This window comes from Lepidochelys kempii, chromosome 27 (assembly GCF_965140265.1).
Source record: "Lepidochelys kempii isolate rLepKem1 chromosome 27, rLepKem1.hap2, whole genome shotgun sequence".
NCBI classification, from domain to species: domain Eukaryota; kingdom Metazoa; phylum Chordata; order Testudines; family Cheloniidae; genus Lepidochelys; species Lepidochelys kempii.
The window spans coordinates 11,058,181-11,081,061 of NC_133282.1; the positions used below are offsets into that span (position 1 = coordinate 11,058,181).

At 51.3% G+C, this 22,881-nt stretch overlaps 1 protein-coding gene across 3 annotated transcripts in view; it reads left to right on the forward strand.

The window, feature by feature from the left end:
- The first annotated feature begins 359 nt into the window (after positions 1 to 359).
- Positions 360 to 22,881, forward strand: part of LOC140903792 (myosin light chain 4) — a 35,730-nt gene continuing 13,208 nt past the window's right edge. For 2 of the 3 annotated variants that reach the window (XM_073325601.1, XM_073325600.1), the window contains exons 1-2: positions 12,674 to 12,849; positions 22,122 to 22,149. In XM_073325601.1, coding sequence (XP_073181702.1) covers positions 12,727 to 12,849; positions 22,122 to 22,149 — 151 coding nt within the window. In that variant the 5' untranslated portion in view covers positions 12,674 to 12,726. Of the gene's footprint in view, positions 436 to 12,673; positions 12,850 to 22,121; positions 22,150 to 22,881 lie in introns of those variants that run through there. The other variant, XM_073325602.1, reaches the window with a different exon arrangement.

The window sequence follows — 22,881 nt, forward strand, 5'->3', positions numbered from 1 at the left end:
TAGGAGTTAATTGTATTAATGCACATGTTTGTGTATAGTTGTGAGATTGCATGGAACTTCTTTAAGGGGGAGAGAGAACTAATATAATCCCAGGGAAGTTGTTATGAGCTTCACAGGACTCTTTGAAAACAATGGGCCAGACAAGACTGAATTTTCAGTTGAGCGGGTTTTGTAGGAAATGCTTGGGAGGAGGGGATGCAAATTACCCACCTCGGTCTCATCCTTTAGAAGCTACACCATGAGGAAAACCCATTGTCTGGCTGCTGACCTATTCACAGTCTCTGCAGATCAAAGACACTAAGCTGGATAAAGACATGACTCAGAGATTCAGGGAGGGATGCTTGTTCTGAACTACCAGCTGTTATGAACTTGTGATCAGAGAAGAACCTCTGGATGGAGTTTCCAGAGCCCTTGTTGGAGCTGGGGTGATCTCTGGTGAGTTTATTAACAGGCATGGAGGTTCTTTGGTTGCTTTAATATGTTTTCTCTGTCGTGCTTTTACCGTACGAGTTAGAGTGCTTTCTTCGAAAGAGCTGTGTGGGAACTTGTCACTATGGTAATTACGCGCTGGGGAGAAAGCCAAGCAGGCCTGCTTGGGCAGTCTACATGGCTGGGGACCTCACAGTGTAGGCAGGGAGTTGTGCAGGCTGGAAATACCCCAGTCAGGAGGGAGAGAGGTGCGTGTCTCTGTCCAAGCAAGGTGATGGCTGGGGACCTAGGAGCCTGAGCATGGGTACCTTTGCTGGACCGTGAGGGGGGAAATACACGTGCAGTTGCCTTGAACTGTGACAGCCAGGATGAAAATGTTTGCAGATGCTAACAGTCCAGACTGAGGCCCTAATTTGGAGCTGGGTAGTGTGGAAGGACAGGGGCCAAAAATGGCTGTGTGCCATTCAAGATTCTGGATCCAGCCCCTGGTGTAAACTAGAGCAGCCCCAGGGGCCTATCCTGCTGAGAGTGTTTTGACCACCACCCCTCCTACCTCCAACATACCCCATTGCCCTAAGAGCCCCCTTGCACATTGTGGGGGGATTCCCCAGTGAGTTAATCCTGCTGCTTCCTGACCACTCTAGGCCCACTGGGTTGATCAGAGGGGCCAGAGCACAGCTCAGAGTCGGGGTCTCCCTGATGGCTCCAAAGAGTCAGACGCAGTGTTGGAGCAAATTCTGTTCAGTGGCATGAAAGGGGGGACACTAGCAACCCTAAGATGAGGTTACCGTCTGAAAAGCATTTACCTACCATTGATGCAAACAATGGGGGGGACTCCAAACTTGGCTGAAAGTTCCCAGGTGTGTGGAGCTGCAGGTGGGTGCTGTGGGGGTGCAGAGGAGTGGGGGATGGGCTTCTGGAACTGGAAGAGGAACAGAGATTTTCTGAGGTGAAGGAAGGTGGAGGTGGATTTTGCAGTTTGGGTGGGTAGAGGAGGTGACATTAATTCAGGGAAACCCTATGGCCTGTGTTACACCGGTGCTCAGACTAGCTGCTCACAACGGTCCCTTCTGGCCTTGGAATCTATTAATAGAAAAGAGAAAGCGTGGCGAAAACCTTGATCTATATTTTTTTCCGGTTTGCTTGACTTTGTTCATCTGAGAGTAGTTTGGGGTATAAAAAAGTATATCCTGATTCCATCAACCCTGAAAGAAAAGGAGGACTTGTGGCACCTTAGAGACTAACCAATTTATTTGAGCATGAGCTTTCGTGAGCTACAGCTCACTTCATCGGATGCATACCGTGGAAACTGCAGCAGGCTTTATATATACACAGAGAATATGAAACAATACCTCCTCCCACCCCACTGTCCTGCTGGTAATAGCTTATCTAAAGTGATCATCAGGTTGGGCCATTTCCAGCTCAAATCCAGGTTTTCTCACCCTCCACCCCCCCACACAAATTCACTCTCCTGCTGGTGATAGCCCATCCAAAGTGACAACTCTTTACACAATGTGCATGATAATCAAGTTGGGCCATTTCTGCACAAATGGCCCAACCTGATGATCACTTTAGATAAGCTATTACCAGCAGGACAGTGGGGTGGGAGGAGGTATTGTTTCATATTCTCTGTGTATATATAAAGTCTGCTGCAGTTTCCACGGTTTGCATCCGATGAAGTGAGCTGTAGCTCACGAAAGCTCATGCTCAAATAAATTGGTTAGTCTCTAAGGTGCCACAAGTCCTCCTTTTCTTTTTGCGAATCCAGACTAACACGGCTGTTACTCTGAAACCCATCAACCCTGAGTAACTTTACTCTTGTGCGTAGTTATATGCCTCAAGTTATTCACAAGCAGGTGTCCAGATGCGCAATGAGTTGGCCTGACTTCAGCGGGCACAGCGCTGGGCACTGTTTAAAAAACCCATCCTTGTGTATGCATTCACAGGGTGCGGGCCTTTGTCAATTTCCCCTGTTTGTGTGGGTGTTCAACAGAGTCGGGGAAAACACTTTATTTTAAATGAGGGACCTGTGATTGGAGAAAACCCCATTGAAACTGGCACCTAAAGCTATTTTAAAATCATGTTTGTAATTGATTAGATTTCAAGAGAGGAGATTTTAATGTTAAAAAAAAAAAAACAAAGAAAAAACAGCCACCCACAAAAAACTCCCACAGGGACAAAAACCAGCAGGTGGTGCTGTCAGCTGAGATACAGAGCTAGAGTCATCGGCAGTGAGATCTGGGGAGTTTTCCATCCAAAGAGTGATCAGCTTATGGAGTTGCAGCTAGCCAAAGCCGTTCAAGAGGGGACTTATTTTATTCCTCTGATTTTTTTGTCACAAAACCCAGCCTAATACCTCCCCAAACTCACCCCACTTACTAGAGGGCCGAGACAGAGTTTTTGGGACAGTCTGAAGTTCTGCCCTGACAAGTGATGCCAATTAAGAATGATCCAGTTTGGAACAAATTCCCTGGTTTTATTCTGTTCCTTTAGATACAGCTAGCTTAATATTGTCAGATGCTATCAGCCTCCTCCACGTGCAGATGTTCACAATAGCTCCTGTGTAGGTGCTGGATTGAACTGTGTATTCATACAAAGCATTTATTTAGGTGTTTGTTCATTACTTTTATTTCATGCCAAGGCCTTTGACAGACACTTTTAATGGGGAAGACCTGTTACTACAATGGCCCCTCCATAGAATGTGTTCAGACAGGATCACAGCCAGGGTTTGCCGTCTCCAGAGCAAGACTCCACTCAGCAGGCTAATCTGCCTTGTGGCTGCCTTGGGACCATCTCCTCCAACCCAGGCCATCTGGTCAGGAACTCACCTAGGCTTGCTTATGCCCCAGAGAGACAGGCACTCACATCCGAGTCACTTCACTTTACTAATAACACGTTGGTGGCATGACAAGCTGTACGAGGGCTCCCAGAGTCTGAGAGAAGCAGGACCCTTAGGTGGCTGTCAGCGACAGGGACCATCTGCCCAGGCTGGGGCAATATTGCCAGGGGATAAGCTGTTTCTGCAGGTCAGATCTGCTCTTTAAGCTCCGACCTATGCAAGTGCTCAGACTTGGGCACGCACGCAGATCCAGCCCCCTCACACACGCACACATGTGTCATGCAGGTGTCAATGCTGGTTTATAGGCACACATACACACACTGAGTACATGGTTTAATCTCTCTAATCACGCACATTAGTGGGAAAGGCTCTGTCCTGTCTTGCATGTGGCCGGTGCATTATCAGCTTCTCTTGCTGCCTCCTTGCTGATAGATGGATCTAATTTGTCAATAACAGTTTCTCAGCGTGGGGCTGGAACTAGGGGTGCCGGGGGGGCTGCCACACCCGCTCTCTTGAAGTGGTTTCCATCATATACAGGCTTTACAGTTTGGTTCAATGGCTCTCAGCCCCAGTCCCACTATAAAAATTGTCCCAACGCCCCTGGCTCCATTCCTCTCCTCGTGTCGTAACAAAGCTGATGCCCTTGAAATGCCTGAAAGTGGAGTCTCATCAAGCCAAGACCTTGCAGTTCAAGCATCCGTGTCAGTCACTTGCCGGCTCTCCCACTCCTGTCTTTCCCTCCCCCTTCTCCCCTTCCACCCCCTCACTCCAATCGGCTCTCTCCCAGGTGTCCATCTCCTTAGTACCCCAATCTCGCCTCCTCCTGACCCCTCCCAAGCCCGCTTTGGCCTGCTTATTTGGGATGGGAAGTTTGTGGGTCTGATTCTCCATTTCCCAGCCCCTTGTATGATCATTTATCCATGCATAAAGTGAGTGCAAGGTGCAAAGCACTGCCATTCTGAGCCGGTAGCACTTGAGGATGGCTTTGCCGTTTTGGAAGTGACCACCCAAGGTGCAGGGTGGGGTGGGGGAGAAATGAGCACCCTGGACTTTTGCAAAGGCTAGAAGGGAGGGAATCATCCTAAATGCCTTTTTACTTCTGCTCCCATGCTTCCTGCAGTGGCTGAAACTGCCTTTCACCCCCACGAGGCCCCATGCTGCCACCTGACCTTATCTCCCCTTGCATTGCCTTGCCCTGTCCTTTCCCAGGGGAGAAAGTGTATGCTGATCCCCATGCCACTGTAATCTCTCCACTTGAGTCATGTAACTTGGTGTTTAACCCCTTCCCTTCTGAGTCACCGAGCCCGTACCTCACTGACAGTTCCTTTCCACAAAAGGAATTAGCTATTCAAGTGGTCAAAGGGGTCCAGAACCAGAGCTTGTTTCCTTACTCCCCCACGGTCTCCTCCCCAAAAATGAAAAGAGATCAGAACCAGCCAACCCACAGACATTTCCCCACCCCCAGCCTGATCCTCATTCCCTGCATTGTAGCATTATTTACAATGCCAACCGGGTGTCAAACGCTACCCAATGCTGCCTCTATGCAGCAAAAAGCACGCCGGGAGGCAAGGCAGGAGACAAACAGGAGTTCTCCTGATGGGCCATAAGGATGAACTTGTGTCACAATAGAGAAACTTTAAATGTATCTAGGCTTAGGGTTATTTGGGTTTTTGAAGGATTATTTTGTTCATATTGAAACAAGGGCCGGGGTGAGAGAACAGTGTGGAAATCGCTTCGGCCCATTGGTGTCCAGTCTGTGAGCTTCTCCAAGAGAAATGTCTTGCAGAGCCTTTGAACCAAGCAGCATAGCTGGAGCTTTCTGTTTCCAAAGCGCAGCTGGGGAGCCCGGAGATGAGCGTGGCATTCTTGTGTGTGTAAGCCCTTTCTTTCTCCCAAGAAAGAAAGGTCAGGCTCGACAAAGCCCTGGCTGGGATGATTTAGTTGGGGATTGGTCCTGCTTTGAGCAGGGGGTTGGACTAGATGACCTCCTTAGGTCCCTTGCAACCCTGGTCTTCTATGATTCTACGATAAGGCTTAAAAGCCTCACCTAAGGCCTTAATGGAGCTGTGCTACAATTCAGTCTGGGAAGCCGAGCCAGAACATAGTTCCCTTTGGATGCTCTCCACCCAACCTACCTCTTCCCACACCACCCTGCTTGAAAGCTATTTGACTGTGTGTGTTGTTCTGTACCATCCCAGAAGAGAAACCACCCATGTGCCGCCTTCTGGGCCAGAAATGGTCACATTGCCCACCCCTGCCAGCACATCGACCTTTCTTAGGTCAGGTGTATGCGAGCAGTGCTTTGCTGGCCGTGACAGGGTGGGGAGCCTGGGGCCAAGACAACCCTGATTACAGAACGAACCCTATAGGCAATTTCCTATCAAGAGCAGAAGGTGGGTGCAGTCAGGGGGAAACGGCTCAGTAGCTGAGTCTGCTTCACCGAGAAGAGGGAGGGGGAAAAGAGAAGGAAAAAGAAGAGCACTAAGCTATCTAGTGTTGCTAAGGGGAAAGCTTAGGCAGATGTAGTGAGACGGCAGAGAGTGAGAGAGGCTCCTGCAGGGAAGACCCTGAGACCAGAAGAACTGCTCCAGCTCGGAAGGCCCAGGCGTAGCTCGCTGAGCCACAAAGGACTCTGACCAGAGGGGAGTTTGAAACTGAAGGCTGGTGGGCAGATGTTTGTGTTTAGCGTTGAACTTTAAGTTAATAAATCAGACCCCTCACGAGGGCTGTTGTGAATGGACTGGAAAAACCCTGTGTGGAGTTTATTTGGGGATCCACGAAGGGAAACTGAGGTGCGGACTGTGTGCCAGGCTGCCCTGAGGCCACCAGGAGGTGGCCATTTCTCTACACTCTGCCGATAGACACCTGGAGCAGACACCCAGCCTTAGGTACATATGTGTCCCCCCGCTTCGGAGCGCATACGCTCTTTACTGTAGGTATTCCAGGAGGGCAGGGCAGTGCTGTTAGCCCATTGTACGGCTGAGGTACACATGAGCTATACGATTTTCCAAGGTCACACAGGGAGTCTGTGGTAAAGCAGAGAATTGAACCTGGCTGTCCCAAGGCCCAGGCTAGTGCCCGGACCATGAGCCATATCTGACATGAGATTTGCCCCCTGAAAAAGCAGCGTCAAGGCCCCTGTGAAAGGCCCGTCTCGCTCCAGGGGGAGAAGGGCTGTGGGGGTCACCCACCCCCCGCCCCAAGGGCGAGAAAGGTTCTACCTAAATGTCAAAGCAGGTCCCTGCTAAAGGCTGCCTGCCCGCCCCTAGGGGACCACACACTAGCCTTTCTCCCCCTCCCCTCTTCTCCTTTACAGCATCCAACCCCCCACAGCGGGAGAGGGGAGCAAAGCACAAGAGACCCTGCGCATTCTGGCAGAGATCCCCGACGGGCCTGGGAGGGAAGGAACCCGATCCACCCAAGGTCCCAGCACCGAGAGGATGTGTGTGTGTGTGTATAAGGAGAGGGGTGGGTCTCAGTTTAGCCCTTTCCAAAACAAGCGAAGTTTCTCTCCGTGGCTGGGCAGCTCAGGCATTAGGCTGGGATATTTCTGACACATCTGCTCCTCTGAGGAGACTCATCAGATTACTTCAGCATGGCTGCTCAGACAATATCACACACTGACCAAAGGCGGGGAGGGGGAGGTTGCGATGGAACCTGACTGGCAGCTGGGGCTTCTGAGCTCATGAGGATTTTGGTTTGCAAACTACTCCATGTATTTGCATTATTTCATAGAATCATAGAAGATCAGGGTTGGAAGGGACCTCAGGAGGTCACCTAGTCCAACCCCCTGCTCAAAGCAGGACCAACCCCAACTAAATCATGCTTCATTTTGAGGCACTTCAGCCTCCAAACATACTTGTCCCGAGCAGCTCCTGTAGCAAGAAGCTGTATAAAGCAATGTTCCATGGCGGTGGTTCTCAAACTTCTTGTATTGGGGACCCCTTTCACACAGCAAGCCTCTGAGTGCGACCCCCCACCCCTTATAAATTAAAAACAAATTTCACACAATTTTAAAATGATATTTCTATGTTTGTTAATATCACTTTTCATAGCAGACTTAATAGCTAGCTGGGAGGCATGTAACCGCGGCCCCCACGTAATAACCTCGTGACCCCGAGCGGGGTCATGACCACCAGTTTGAGAACCCCTGTTACTAAAAGCGCTCCCTCTAGGGGTGGTTCTGCTTCTTCAGTTGTGTAACAAATGCTGCATCCTAAAGAAATGCTCTTTTGTGGGCCAAATTTCCCTGTTGCCAACACTTGTGACTTTATGACGAAGCTCGTGATATTGGGCGTTTCTCTTGAAGTCCCAGCTCCTGTGAGCTTATGAGACCCTCAGCCTTCATTGAGAAAATAAAGAAGTTTCTAGCTCTCCTGGTTGTGGAGAAAAGTTTGAAAATGTGACCAGAGTGTGAACTAAAGGCTCAGAGCCAGAAAGCACATTTAAATTTAAAAAATCCACATTTATCTGTTTGCTTAAAATCTCTTTATTTGTAAGTCAATCTCGTGATTTTTGGGGGCCTGCCTTGTAGTTTGGGGTTGGTGGTACTGAGATTTTTTTCAAAAGAGCTCAGGGCCAGGTTTTCACAAGCGCCCCACACCCAGTGATGAGTTGCCAAAATCTTAACGGGTTCCCTCCTCACCCAACGAGGGGGTCATTGCCCCCCCCCCCCCCGGCACTCCTGCCTCATCCAACCCCCTGTGTTTCTTGACACCCACCCCCAGGACCCCTGCCCCATCCACCCCCCTCCCCTGTTCCCTGACTGCCCCCAGAACCGGGCAGGAGGGTCTCATGGGCTACCGTAGTGGGTGCCCACCCCACCCCTAAGAGCCAGAGGGACCTGCCGGGGGGCGAGGTGGGGAGTCCCGGAGGTGCTTACCTGGGGCAGCTCCCAGGAAGCATCCGGCAGGTCCCTCTGGCTCCTAGGGGTGGGGGAGTGTAGCTAGGGGGGGAGCAGGGGGAGCAGCCGCTCCCCCCACTGATCACATCAAAAGTGGCACTTTAGACGCCGACTCCCTGGGTGCTCCAGGGCTGGAACCCCCAGGGGGAAAATTTGGTGGGTGCAGAGCCCCCACCGGCAGCTCCGCATACCCAGCCCCAGCTCACCTCCGCTCCACCTCTGCCTCCTCCCCTGAACGCGCCGCCCCACCCTGCTTCTCCCACCCCCCACCCCCTCGGCTTCCCGCAAATCAGCTGTTCGACGGGAAGCCGGGGAGGGCTGAGAAGCAGGCGGCAGCTTCCTGCTCAGGCCGAGGGGGGCGGAGGTGAGCTGGGGCGGGGAGCGGTTCCCCTGTGCGCCCCCCCCCGGGTTACCTGCTGCAGCGCGGGCAGCCCTCTTTGCGCCCCCCTGCCCCAGCTCCCCTCCACCTCCCTGGGCCTGAGCGGGAAGCCTGGAGGGGCGGAGAAGCAGGGTGGGGCGGCGCATTCAGCAGGGGAGGCGGAGCGGAGGTGAGCTGGGGCCGGGGGTGGGGTGGGGAGCTGCCGGTGGGTGCTCTGCACCCACCAAATTTTCCCCTTGGGTGCTCCAGCCCCAGAGCACCCCTGGAGTCGGCCCCTAAGGCGCCACTTTTGCCAGTTAAATTTCGAAGCCCTTTCAGAACCAGTTCTCCCCCGTGGAACAACCGGTTCTAAAAGGGCTTCTAAATTTAACAACCGGTTCTAGCAAACGGGTGCGAACGGGCTCCAGCTCACCACTATTTAACACCATTATAAATGCTGGAGGCAAAGCGGGGTTTAGCATGGAGGCTGACAGTTTGTGATCCCCCCCCATGTAATAACCTCCCAACCTCCTGAGGGGTCCCAGCCCCCAGTTTGAGAACCCCTGGTGTATTGTGTGTGCGTGGCACAGAGGCTACTGCAGCCCATGGCTGGAGAAGGGGGTCAGAGCCCATCCCCTTGACTCTGGGCAGGTTGGCCTGGTCTGTGTTGAGTGAGAGTGTGGAGAGCACAGCCGATCCCCATTCGTGGTGCTAGAGAATGCAAGTCCCTTGATTCAGGGCAGAGAATCATAGAGTCATAGAATATCAGGGTTGGAAGGGACCCCAGAAGGTCATCTAGTCCAACCCCCTGCTCAAAAGCAGGACCCATCCCCAATTAAATCATCCCAGCCAGGGCTTTGTCAAGCCTGACCTTAAAAACTTCTAAGGAAGAAGATTCCACCACCTCCCTAGGTAACGCATTCCAGTGTTTCACCACCCTCCTAGTGAAAATGTTTTTCCTAATATCCAACCTAAACCTCCCCCACTGCAACTTGAGACCATTACTCCTTGTCCTGTCCTCTTCCACCACTGAGAATAGTCTAGAACCATCCTCTCTGGAACCACCTCTCAGGTAGTTGAAAGCAGCTATCAACTCCTCCTCATTCTTCTCTTCTGCAGACTAAACAATCCCAGTTCCCTCAGCCTCTCCTCATAAGTCATGTGTTCCAGACCCCTAATCATTTTTGTTGCCCTTCGCTGGACTCTCTCCAATTTATCCACATCCTTCTTGTAGTGTGGGGCCCAAAACTGGACACAGTACTCCAGATGAGGCCTCACCAATGTCGAATAGAGGGGAACGATCATGTCCCTCGATTTGCTCGCTATGCCCCTACTTATACATCCCAAAATGCCATTGGCCTTCTTGGCAACAAGGGCACACTGCTGGCTCATATCCAGCTTCTCGTCCACTGTCACCCCTAGGTCCTTTTCCGCAGAACTGCTGCCTAGCCTAGGACCCTGCACTTATCCTTATTGAACCTCATCAGATTTCTTTTGGCCCAATCCTCCAATTTGTCTAGGGCCCTCTGTATCCTATCCCTGCCCTCCAGCGTATCTACCACTCCTCCCAGTTTAGTATCATCCGCAAATTTGCTGAGAGTGCAATCCACACCATCCTCCAGATCATTTATGAAGATATTGAACAAAACCGGCCCCAGGACCGACCCCTGGGGCACTGAACCAGAGGCAGCCTGGGCCCTGACACACTTCTGCTTAGGGTGAGGCCGCTCTCAAAAGTGTCCTCTCCTGGGTCCCATCGACAGCCTGGATTTGGCTGCAAACGGGAGACTTAGGCTGGAGGAAACTAATTGGAAGGAAGCTCACCTGGGAAGGAACAGGCAGGGCTTATATAAAGACAAGAAACCTGCAGCAGAGTGGGGTGCAGGGAAGTTGGCTGTGTTTGTTCCCTGGGAGAAGGGAGGTGTGTTTGGGGGCTACAGAGACAAGTAGTCCACGGTTACTCCCTGGGAGGAGGGAGTTGAGAGGCTGGCAAACCTGGAGGAGTGGGGAGGGCCAGGCAGTAAGAAAGAGGCTCAGGGAAAGGCACCAAGGTGTAGAGAACAGACCTTGGCTGCTGTTTAAAGGTAGGGTTACCAGATAGCAACTGTGAAGATTTGGGACAGGGGGTGGGGAGTAATAGGCGCCTATATAAGAAAAAGTCCCAAAAAACGTGGGGACATCTGGTCACCCTATTTAAAGGGTCCCTGAGCCGGAACCCCAGATTCCCCCTATCTGCCACTGCGGGAGCGGCACCTGGGGCAGTGAATGGGAGGACAAGCCGGGACTCTGATACACGCTCCCGGAAGAGGAAAGTGACAGTGACCTGGCTGGAGGGCTGAGTCACAAAGAGGACACTGTGGTTCCTGGAGCGAGAGAGCGACCGAGTGTCCCTGCTGGAAGGCGCATTGGCCTGGAAGGGCTAATCCCCAGAATGGCCAGGAGGAGGCGCTGTCCTGTGGTGAGTAGAGCACCCCGGTCACAGAGACAATTACAGCCAAACACAGTTGTCACCAGTTTTGCATCCATGCCTGACGCAGACAGCACCAGCTTTGTAGGAGAGGGCTGATTTATAGCAGCATGGGGCCAGTCAGCACGAACACTGAAACCAAATCCAGGCCCACAGTCACCGCGTTGTGCTGACCACAACCAGGGCCGGAAAGAGGTGCCCAGCATGGTGGTGCCAGCCCTGAGCAGACAGGGCCTGAAAGACACTGGGCCACATTCTGCATTGACTTAAATCCAGTGAAACTCTATTGACTTTAACAGGGGAGGACGGGGGATGAGCCACATGGGATGCGGAAGGGATGTTAATGGTGCTGTGTGGTGCACTCTGGTCAGTGAGGGCAAGGGACTGTAAAGGAATCTAAACTGGTGCAACGTACATGCCAAGGGACAGGACTAGAGGGAGGATTTTCTCTTAACTACCTTCTCACACTGCCTCGTTAGCTTCCCTGCTGGGCCCCTTTCTTCCAGCCCTGTGCCAGATAACAGTACACCGACTTGGACTCATGGTCGTTAGATTCCCATCTGCCTGCGTAGCTGGTGGGTGTACTCCCACTCATGCATCGCTACTGACCAGGCCCTGTAACTGAGTGCCACCAGGAAAATCCAGTCATGGAACTCTTACACCCTGCCAGACCCTGCTCTATTCGTGGCTTGGGGACAATGCCTGATTACAGCACAGGTCAAGAGCGGCAACGTGGCATCGTAAATAAAGCACTGCACTAGATGTCATACATGGGTTCCATTCCTGGCTCTCCCACTGGCCTGCTGGGGAACCTTGGGCAAGTCACCTCCCAGCTCTGTGCCTCAGTTTCCCCTCCCACCTTTTGTCTGCCTTGTCTATTTGGCGTGTAAGCTGTCTGGGGAAGGGACTGTTCCACGCTATGAATGTACAGCGCCTGATCTCAGTCGGGCTCTCTAGGTGCTACTGTAATAAAACATAGAGGGTCAGGCCAGCACTCTGTTTAAAATTTTGCTTATTGTGGAAAATTTGACTTTGAGTACCCTGCAAAGCGACAGAAATGAGGATACCTTTCTCAGCAAGCCCAGATCCTTCTGCCCCAACCCCGCTCGGGCAAAACCCTCTTGGACCAGCAGACTCTAGAGGCAGAGGAAAAGGACAGGGAAAGGCTGCAGACAACTTTCAGGGCCAAGGGGATATTTAAAAGGCTCAACACCAGAGGACAGAACCGGAGGGGCAGGGATCAAATATTCCAGCGAGCGGCGGCGAGGTGGCAGCTAGCAAATCCTGGGCTTAAAAGGAATCTGCAGTATTTGCACTCACAGGCTTGCCTATAAAAAGACACTTTCCCCCTGGGGCAGGTTTATCAGCCGGCCTGTTACTATTTTCCTGCCATTTGTATTTTTGTTTTTTGATGATCTTTTAGGAGGCAGCCCTGATCCACCCCAGCCAAAGAACCCGGTGCCCCCTTCCAATGGGGGTGTGATGGCTGCTGGCTTCTCCGTGCTCCGGGAGCTGATGACAATGGGCAATTGTTGAGCAGGGCCCCTCTCTTTGGAGTTTCTTCCTTTTATAGTAAGTAGCAGTTGCTCCTGCAGCTGGCCTGCCCCTCTGGTGTGAGCACTGGGCTGGGTATATAAGGGGAAGGAGCAGACTTTGCCTTTTGTCCCTCAGTCTGTTGCCTGGTGGGGTGGGAAGACCCTTCTCAGCTCCTTTGCAAAGAACCCGGCACCATGGCCCCCAAGAAACCTGAACCAAAGAAAGAGGCAGCCAAGCCTGCTCCTGTCCCAGCAGCAGCCCCAGCACCGGCACCAGAACCAGCAAAGGAACCCACCTTCGATCCCAAGAGTGTAACTGTAAGTAAGGAAATTAGCCAGTCTCTTGCCCACCTCCTCTCAGGGACCTGCCAAGTGCTTGGCAATCCAGTGTGCCATGTGAATCATGTCAGCCGCGCTGCCTTCCCTTGTAGCCAGAACTATAGGGGGAAATGTTTGGAGTCCATGCTGGTGCAGGGAGTTGGGGATGGGAATCTCCTGCCACTCCCTAAACCGTCTTGCTGGAGAAGGGATGCACTTTATCCCTGGTTCTTAAGGTTGTTTCTGGGGAGCAAATGCCTTGTACCAATGGAATGGATTCCTCCCCTAAAATCTTCCCATGGGGATAGTATCCCCCCATTCAGCCCTGTAGGGGGGGAATTCCTAAATAACTAGTGGACAAATCCTGAGAGGTGCTTAACACCCGGAACTGCCAACAAAGTTAATGGGCTCCTTTTCTCTTGCTAGCCCCTGGAGCTCACTGTTCTGTTTTGTTGCTGAGTCTGGAGAGGAGGGAGGGAGCAAGCAGGTGTGGGGGGGAAACATTCCTTTCATTCCATCCCTGCTTTACTGCAGCAGTTCTCTTGTGAGTGTCTCTCCCCTCCACCCCAGGCAAACAGGTTGCTTCTTCTGCATCTTCTTATTGACAAGGAGAGGTATAGAAACATAACTGACCCAAAATTCAACCCTAGCCATTCTTTTGGAGTTTTAAAACAGCTTGGGATTTTTAGTCTTAAAACTCCATGTGATCTTCCCAAAGCACTTTGCAGATTACACACACACACAGAGTAAAGATGCAGCCGCCTCTGGGACAGAACATGGCAATCAGACGAGAACCTTGTACACAACAGGCTGGAGAGGCAACGTCAGGCAAGGATATACAGTCAAGCCCCCACTCTCATGCAGGATCTACTTTTTTATCATCTGATCCGAAGGACTCTCACACAACAGGACTCAATCTTGCTATGGAGTAGGGAGGAAGGTCTGAACTGACCCCGGAGGGATTTGAAATTGGGGCAGGAAGGAGTCTAGGAGTTTCAAATCAGTTGTGTTCCTGTCTGTGTGCACAGTGATGTCCTCTCTGTAGTTGCCCCTTTCCAGACTGTCAGAGCACTGGCTTTCCCACTAACTCCTATAAGGCACACACCTGCCATGACTTTCAGGGCGCTGAACTGCAGATAATGCCCAACCTCTGTGTGTTTCCCTTCAGCCACTAAGGGACTTCCCAGCGTCAGCCAGGGCAGGAAACACAGATCCCCTACTCTACTGCCTATTCTCCTAGCACCTACATTATTCCCATTGGCCATTCTCTCCCAGTCCTGCCAGAACCGGGAATTCACATGGGACCTGTACCAGGGTTTCCATCCCTGATTCCCAGACCAAAGGGGTTCTGGTGATTTATGATAAACAACTGCACTATTTGGAGGTGCTGCCCTTTAGAATTCCCAATGGGGCAACTGTTTTCAACTGCAGACACCTAGGGCTGGATCCTGGCCCAGTAGCTGGCTGCTTGAGAGAGGTCACATCGCTCAAAACATCTGGAAAGCCAGTGGATCCTGCTCCCTGAAGAGTCCCCGTGCCTGGGAATCCTCTAGCATTATATGGCCACTCTAGCAACTCCAACTCCCAGTCTCCAAAGTAAGGGGTAAAAGGGGTGTCCCCTGCTGCTAGAAGAGCTCTGTGGGGCAATGGGCAGCCTGACATAAATTAGATCAGCCCTGAAACTAATTTACAGCTGGATCTGAGCCAGTCCCAGGATCAGAGGAATGTGATGGTGCTCTAGATGAGACGTGAACTCATAACCTCAGCATTACTCCACCTAGCACGGCTTTATAGGGCCTGTGTGCTAACCAACTGCACCCCTGGAGTCCACTGTTGCAGATTTGCACTGAGTGTCACTGGAATGCAATGCAGGATCTGGGCTCTAAGCTCCACTTGCAAAATATGCTTGTGGCCAGGCTTATGAGCAAAATGTGCATTGGTATGTGCAAAACGGCTTGCCTGCATACACTGTTCCAATGTACAAGTACCTGTCTGCAAGGGCAAGGACCCCGTTTGCATGCACAAAAGTGCTTTGCACCTGCAGCTACATGTGCACGGGGTATCTATCCGCACACTCAGTTGCCCATGTTGCACACCGAGATGCCTAGTTTTGCACATGCAATGACCCGTTTGCTTTGGGAGTGCAGCAGATCTCTTTATTCCGTGTGCCTCCCTCTGACTGAAGATGAGCCACAAACTGTTGCATAATCGATAAGTTACCCTAATGTAAATGGGCGTAAGAATCTTAGGAGGAAGGGAGGAATGTGCCAAAAATGTTTGGAAAAATTATGGATTGCAGCCGGCCTGTCGCTTTTAAGACATTTTTAGAAAACGTTCAACTAGAATAAGTGCTTCTGGATTTTGTTTTTTAAGAAGCAGCAGGCAGGTTTTTCTGAGTAACAGCGATTAAGCCAGGGAGGCTTCCTCAGGCAGGGCAGAAAACCGGAGCTCACGTTCCTCTGTGAAACACTTTTCTGCCTCCCTGGATGAAAAGGGCTGTGGTCAGCATCTTGCACTCAGGGGGCCAGGCTGAATAAAAAGGCAAAGAATTTAAAATGGATCAAGTGAAGCCCTTTGCATAATTAACCTGTGGAACTCACTACCACAGGATATTTCTTGAGGCAAATAGCTTGGTCAGAGCCAAAACGCATTACATGAACATGACTTGTACCTCCAGTGGGCCCAATCCTGCTCCCATTGAAGTCAATTCCCATTGACTGCAATGGTGCTGGATCAGGCCCTGTGACATAAAACAGAAGAGGCTATAGGAGTTCTCAGTCCTTAAGCTTCAGGGCCATAAACTGATCAGAAAGAAATTTCCCCCCCCTGGGATACCACTGCATAGTTGGGTGCATTGTAGGCTTTTACACCTTCCTTTGAAACATCTGGTACTTGGACACTTCAGGAAAATGGAGCTCAGACTAGGTGGGTGTAGCAACTCCTGCTCCTTGCATCAAACTTCACCTGAAGGTACAGTTCAGTGTGAGCAAGAGGCTTCAGTGATCACAGGCCAGTGTGGAAAAGGCAGCCCGTGACCAGAGCGGGAGTTGTTTTGGGATTTTTCCCTCCTCTGTGTAGATGTACACGTTTTACTCTCAGGTGCAGTTCAAATTATTACGCCCTACACTTCCCTAGTAACCAGCGGGGTCAGGGGCTGATGTGGTGCACAGCCTTGATATGCTGAAGTGTTTGCAATGGGAAATCCTCACCCCGCTCTGTTTGGCCATAGTGGAATCAACCTCAAGCTAAATCTGGAACTACAAAGTTGTCATCTTCTCCTTCCGCTGAGGGTGGCTTTTTGGTCACTTGGAAAGATGTCCCCACAGAGAACTCTTGCAATCTGGCTCTCGGGTGCACAGGAACATATGAGCACTTTATACTGCAAATCTAACAAACAACGGCCCTGATTCAGGAAAGCCTCCCTAGTTAGCACTGCACTTACGCAGGTGCATTACCTCAACGCATGCTTAAATCCCATTGAAGTCAGTGGGACTTAGGCACATGAGTAAAGTGCAGGGTTTTCCTGAATCGGGGCTGAAACAGAGTGAGCCTGGATTGGTACTTGGGTGGGAGGCCTCTGAGCAACAGGAGGTGCTGCAGAGATGCTGGTGATCCAGGAGGTGGCGCTCTTCCCCCTTAGCCCAGAGTGAACCAATACCCCAGTACGGTGCTAGGGGGGACAATTTGGAGGAGGATGAGAGCCGGGTCCTGACACATGTGGCCTGTGATGAACCCATGGCACTTTTTGCAGAAGGACGAGTGTTCCATGCTCACATAAAGCAGGTTGCTGACTCCTGTGTTAGCAGCAAAATCCAGCTGCTCCCCACATCGCCCCTGCTATAAACCCCAGCCTCGTGCAGCACCTGAGTGTAATGCCCAAAGAAGAGGCTGCTCCTCAGAACCTGCCCCTGCTCAGCTCCCCCTTTGGGCAATTCCCCCAAGGGTTCCCAGCCAGCGCTGCGCCAGTGAGAAGAAGCGGAGTGCAGCAATAGAGCCCTGTGGAGGAGCTGTGATGCCCTGTGTCCTCTTTACGCTGGTGCAATGCAAAGCAGCCATAAAGTCCCGTAGCCCTCCTAGAACAGGGTTCCTCCCTGCTAGGCGGTGTGGCCTGAGCACGAGTGGGCATAGCCAGGACAGTCTATCCCAGATGTTCAACAGGGCTGTTGCAGTTGAGGTGATGTTTGGGGCACCCCTCCAGCATGCTGGACACAGCCCTGGTGCAGGAATGAACTGATGGATTCCCCCCTTCTCATGCAACTGGGGCGTGGCCAGTACACTTAATCCAGCTGCTGGCGTGCATCATTACAAGTGGATGGGCTGGCCTTCTGCCTCACGTAGAGTCCTCACTGGGGTGGCATTGGTAGGGTCCCCCAGAGCAGTGAGTGGGTCTTGGAATTACACCCCAATGAGATGCATAAGGCAGCTCCCCCCTTTCTGAACTATCGTTCCAGGCACTCTGCAAACTCAGGCAGATGTCAATGCAGTGGCTACATCCGAGCCACGGTTTCCAGCTTCCCTTTGCAACCATAAAAGCTGGAAACTATTTTTCCCCCTCAAATGAACGCTGAGATTCTGATGTAATTCCAGGAGTGGAGGGGTAGTGCCCAATGACTTAACCTGGTCCTCGCTAGAACATAGGCCGGCATTTGGATTTGGTGAGATGGCCATGGCTGCACAGCCTTGAGGGGGTTCTGTCCAGCTGTCCCGACAGCATGAAACAGATTTTCTGCTGCCAGCTGTCTCAGTCCTAAAGTATTTCGGCGCCTGCAGCGTCTCATCCTAAGTCAATTTCCTGGATGAGAACATCTTCTATTCAGTCTCCTCTCTCCGTTGTTCTCCGAGGGGAGGTCACTTTTTCCGTGGCTCTTCTGGATACAGTTACATTTCTAAGCCAGTGGTGTAGTCAGAGGGTTAATAATAGCATGCTCGGTATGGAGACAATTTAACCAGTTGACCCCCTGACTTTAGGACTGAGCCTTGAAATAACATCCTTTCTCCAAAGAGGGTCAGCACAGCCAGCCCCCCTGCTGCCTGCAAACTCCCAGGCCCCGCTGATCTCGCCCAGAATTTGCTACTGCCTCTGGGTCCTTGTTGACTGAATGAGGCTCATTACTGCGGCTCCACCTCTTCCAAAGGGACAAATGTTCTTGCTCATTGTGGTTAAATAAGTAGCCACCAGTTTCCAACTGGTGCCATCGCCTTGGGAACCTTTGGGTGGGGAGATGAGATGAGTACTCCAACCTGAGTAAAGGAGGTACTTTCCCTTAAACAGCACTCTGCTAACCTGTGGAACTCGTTGCCACATGATATTATTGAGGGCAGGAGTTCAGTAGGATTCAGAAAAGAAATAGGCATTGCTATGGCTCACAAGAGCATCCACAGTTACATCAGATTGTTTTGGGTTTTTTTAAAGCTTCCTGCTTCAGGGCATGAGCCGACCTCTGCCTGCCTGGATTTGGGAAGGAACTTCGCCTATGGGCAGATTATGCCATAACTGTCCAAGGTGGGTTCCTTATGTCTTCCTCTAAAGCAGTTGGTTCTGGCCATTGCTGGACTAGAGGGAGCAGGGGTCTGATCCAGTTTGGCAACCCTACATTCCTGCGCATCGATTCCCCCTTGGTGGCAGGGGTGGTGACTCACTGGCATTTCCAGGGTGATACCAGGCAAAGGTGCTGTCAACTGCTTGCCCGCCAAACATGCAGGTCGAAAAGGTTCTGCATGCCAGCCTCTTCCCACCATCCTCCAGCTTGGGGAAGGAGAGAGAGAATGGTGGGATGAGAGGTAAATGGAAAAGCGAGAAAACACTGAAGGTTAAAACTAGAGAAGGGGAGAAAAGGCAAACCAGGAAAGAGAAATTGGCACCTAGGCCTTAGTGATGGGAACTGGTTGTGCAGAATTGCAGGGCCAGTGCTGTCAGTCAGCCGACATGAAGGAACGCGTCATTAGCGCACTGCTGCTTCCTTGCACTAGTGCCTAGGCAATCCCTTGCACTAACTAGCATGTGTCATCCGCAGATCTCAGCACACTTCACAAAACTGGGTAAACCATCACGATCCCCCTTTTACAGACTGAGACATGGCGGCAGAGAGAGCGGAAATGCCCAAGGTTACACAGAGTCGTGAGAGACCAGGACATAGAATCCCGACTTCCCTCTCACTCAGCCCGGGACTCAGTCCACTAGACCTCAGATAATACTCATGAAAGGACAGCAAGCGTTTGTAAACCACCAGCTTCCCTGGGGAGGCAGCCCTAGGATACATGCTTTGGACTAGGGCTGGTCGGAAACTTTCCATGGAAACTTTTTTTTTTTTTTTATTGGGTGGAAAACTGGATTTTCAACCAAATGGATGGCTGGAATGGAATGGAGCGCCCTCGCTGGCTGACCATTGCTCATGGCTTTAGAAACCCAGCTGTTTGCCTGTTAAGGATGCCAGTGAAAATACTGAGTCCCACTGGGCGCCTCTAGTAAAGATTTAATTGAGATGGACTGAGCCTGCTGGGTTATGAAAATAAAATATTTATTAGAAAGAGCTTAACAGCTCAGCAGCGGGCTATGCCTGAACGCACCGCACTGCCTAGGTTCTTGGGACCCAAGCAGCGACATGTATTCAGTGGACGTGCCCTGGTAAATACTGTTGTACAGGATCAGCCGCTAGACAGGGGCCCTTCCCTTCCAAGGGACAGAGACTCTGCTATCTTGAGCTATGTCATGCTTTCTTTGAACCAATGCGAAGTGGGCGTTAAGTGAGATTGTGGCATTTTACGCCTGCTCTGCACTGGTCTCTGGGACGAGATGAGGTGCAGGGCAACAGCGAATCAGGCCTTAAAAGTTTTAAAGCTTTTTCACTCCCTTTTTGTACCCAAGTTGTGAGCTGGGGAAGGGGTAAAATCACTCCCCTGCAAAATAACCATTGCACATCTGAGCTGGGGGAAAACGCAGTCTGTAGAAAAACAGGAGGACTTGTGGCACCTTAGAGACTAACCAATTTATTTGAGCATAAACTTTCGTGAGCTACAGCTCTCTTCATCTGTGAAAGGTCAGGTCAGTGGCTTACAGCACACCAGCAAGCTAACATCCCCTTTATGAGTTCAATTCCGCAGGCCAAATTCAGCCATGGTGTAATCTGATACAATTCCCATTGAGGTCAGTGGGAGCTGCCCCAGTTTGTGCCAGGGCTGAGTTTGATCCTATACAGACTTCCAAATATTGTTTACATTATTGGGTCCAAATCCCTGGTGTGACTTTAGTGGGAGCTGCTGGACCTTAGCACCTCTGGAAATGAGACCCATAGGGCCAGAGTTTCAAAAGAGCTCAGCACCCAACATCCACCCACTCCGCTGAGCTGTTATGAAAATCACATTTCCTGCTGGTCACCCAGCAACTGAAGAAGTCAAAATATGTGGTCACTTCTGAACTCTGGCTGCAACTGCTTAAGCCTGGGCTGTGGGTATTATTATCCGCATTTTACAGATGGGGGAAGCAGACACACAGAGTGGGGAAGTGCCTTGCCCAAGGTCACCCAGCAAGTCAAGGTCAGAACCAGGAATAGCCCTCAGGAATTTTTAAAGCCTCCCCTTCGCCCATTACCCAACCTTGCTACTGTATTGTAATATACAAAAATCTCTTGGTCAAAAGAATTTGGCAGACAGTACACAGATTCTCTCTGGAGGTCTGCCCTGAGGGACAGGCACAGCATCCTGTTCCTGGATGTTCTGTCTTGTGGCTTTAGTATTGCCATTCCCAACCATTTAAAAATCCTGAGCCAGGCCCCCTCAGAAATAATTAGATTTACATAAAGATCATGAGATTTAAATAAAATAAAAAAGGAGAGTCTTTTTCTTTGTTTTCTGATTTGGGGACCTTAAGGCAACACTGAGGTCACATTTTCTGACTTTTCCCCACAATCACGATGGCTAGAAATGCACCCTTTCTTCATAAAAGCTGAGATTGTCCTATGGCCACGTGTTTCCAGGAGCTGGGGCTTTAAGGAAAACACCAGCTCCCACAAGACTTCTTATAAAATCACAAGCGTTGGCAGCACTGTAGCTACTGATCTTCATACATTTGTTTGAAAAATTCCTTGGCTTACATTTTCAAAAGGGACTGATGATTTTGAGTGGCCTCAATTTCAGGGGCCCAACTCGAGATGCTTTAAAGGGGCTTGATTTTTGGAGGACACGTGCTCTGCACTTTCTGAAAAAGCGGGCCCCTTTCAGGTGTCTCCAGTTGGGCACCCCAAAGATGAAAGCAGCCAAAGGCTCTTACTTGTCACTTTAGAAAATGTAGGTCTCTGACTCCCCACAATTGGCTGCTGTGGTTTCTCACAGAAGAAGCCTGACCCTCTGGTTTGCCAGTTCCTAGGTGCCAGCAGTGCCAGATTTAACGAACACTGGGGAGAGGAATTTGATTGTGTTTTGGACAGATGGTTTCAATGTAGTGAGATTTGTGCCCAGGCTAGGCCCCGTGGTCCCAGTAGCAGATTACACCTGGTTTACCCTGATAAACCAGGTACCTCACATGAGAATTACAGCAGGAGACGGTGTTTTACTTTCCCACATCCCTAAAGGAGCAGAAAAGGCCTCTGGGTTTATCTAGGACATAGCATGATTAAGCCCCACTCTAGCTAGGCAGCAGGTGTCAGTTTCCTGCATACCAGTGATCTCGCTCAGAGCTGAAGCTAGGCATAAGCAGAGTAAGCAATTACTTAGGGCCCTGAGCAACTCCAGGGGCCCCCCTGTTAATTATTAGTATGTGTTCGGGGGGCAAAATATTCCTGCTTTCAGCCCCCAATGGGGTAGCCCTGGCACTGATCTTGCTCTGCCCAGTGAAACATTTCCAGGACATTTTGAAAGAATAACAAGAAGCAGATCCGGCCACCTGCCAACCCTGACTCATACACCTGCATACAGGAGTAATTCAATGGTTTGATTAGATGGGACTATGATGTCCTGCCTCCCAACTCTCACCTGCTGCTATGCCGAAGAGCCCTCGACTTCTTCTGGCCAGGATGGCGCCCCAAGCATGTTACAGGGTGCTTCTCAGGTCCTGTCACCAGGCAGGGAAATGGGGCTCAGAGGATGAGTTCTTCCTGCTGCTGGGGGGCGGGGGGAAGGACTGGTTTGTTTTGCCGAGTTACTGCTCTGCTCCACGGGGCGGGGTGTGTGGCTAGTGCCTGTGGCTGGCCCTGGCTGTGACATTCATGCAGCTGTATCCCAGCACAGAGGGCAGGAATTGGGCTCTAAAGGCTCTGCTCTGTTTTCTTTTCCTTTAGATTGACTTCAGTGCTGACCAGATTGAAGGTAAGTGCCTGGCATTTTTCAAACCAGCTGTTGCTGCCTTTGCCGCATTGCCACTGGTTGGGAGGATAGAGCCCAGTAAGCCTGACTCTTAGCCCTTTGAGTGGCCTCAATTTCAGGGGCCCAACTCAAGTGTCAACTCGCCACTGGACGACACTGCCTTGCAGATTGGAGACTAGAAGAGCAGCCTTGACTCCTAGTCCTTCTCATTAAGCCACTCCCCGACCCCAAAGCTAGAAATGGAACCCAGGAGTCCTGATTCCCAGCTCTCCATGCTGTAACCCAGTGGTCCCCAAACTTTTCACAGTCTCATCCCTATCTGTGCCCCTCTCTCCCCCCCGGGAGACAGCTCCAGGGATGGGGGTGCAGATGGGAGTAAGGGGGCCAAGGCTGGGGCCAAGGCTGGGGGAGGGTCTGGGGCTGGAACAGAGCCATGGCCAGAGGCCAAGGCTGGGGGCAAGACTAGGGCTGGGGCCGGGAACCAGGGCTGGAGCGGAGCTGGGGGCTGAGCAGGGCTGGGTGGTGAGCCCTCCTCACCCCCTGGGGGGGCTGGCCCAGGTGCCGACATGCCACCCCGAACATTCCTTCCACTCCCCAGGTTGGAGACCTCTGCTCTAATCACTAGATTACACTCCATCCAGGCATTGGTTCATGCCATTTTATAGTGGCCAGAAGGTGCATATCAAATCAGAAAGCAAAGTCATTGATTGAATGCACAAGCTGGTACCTCGCAGT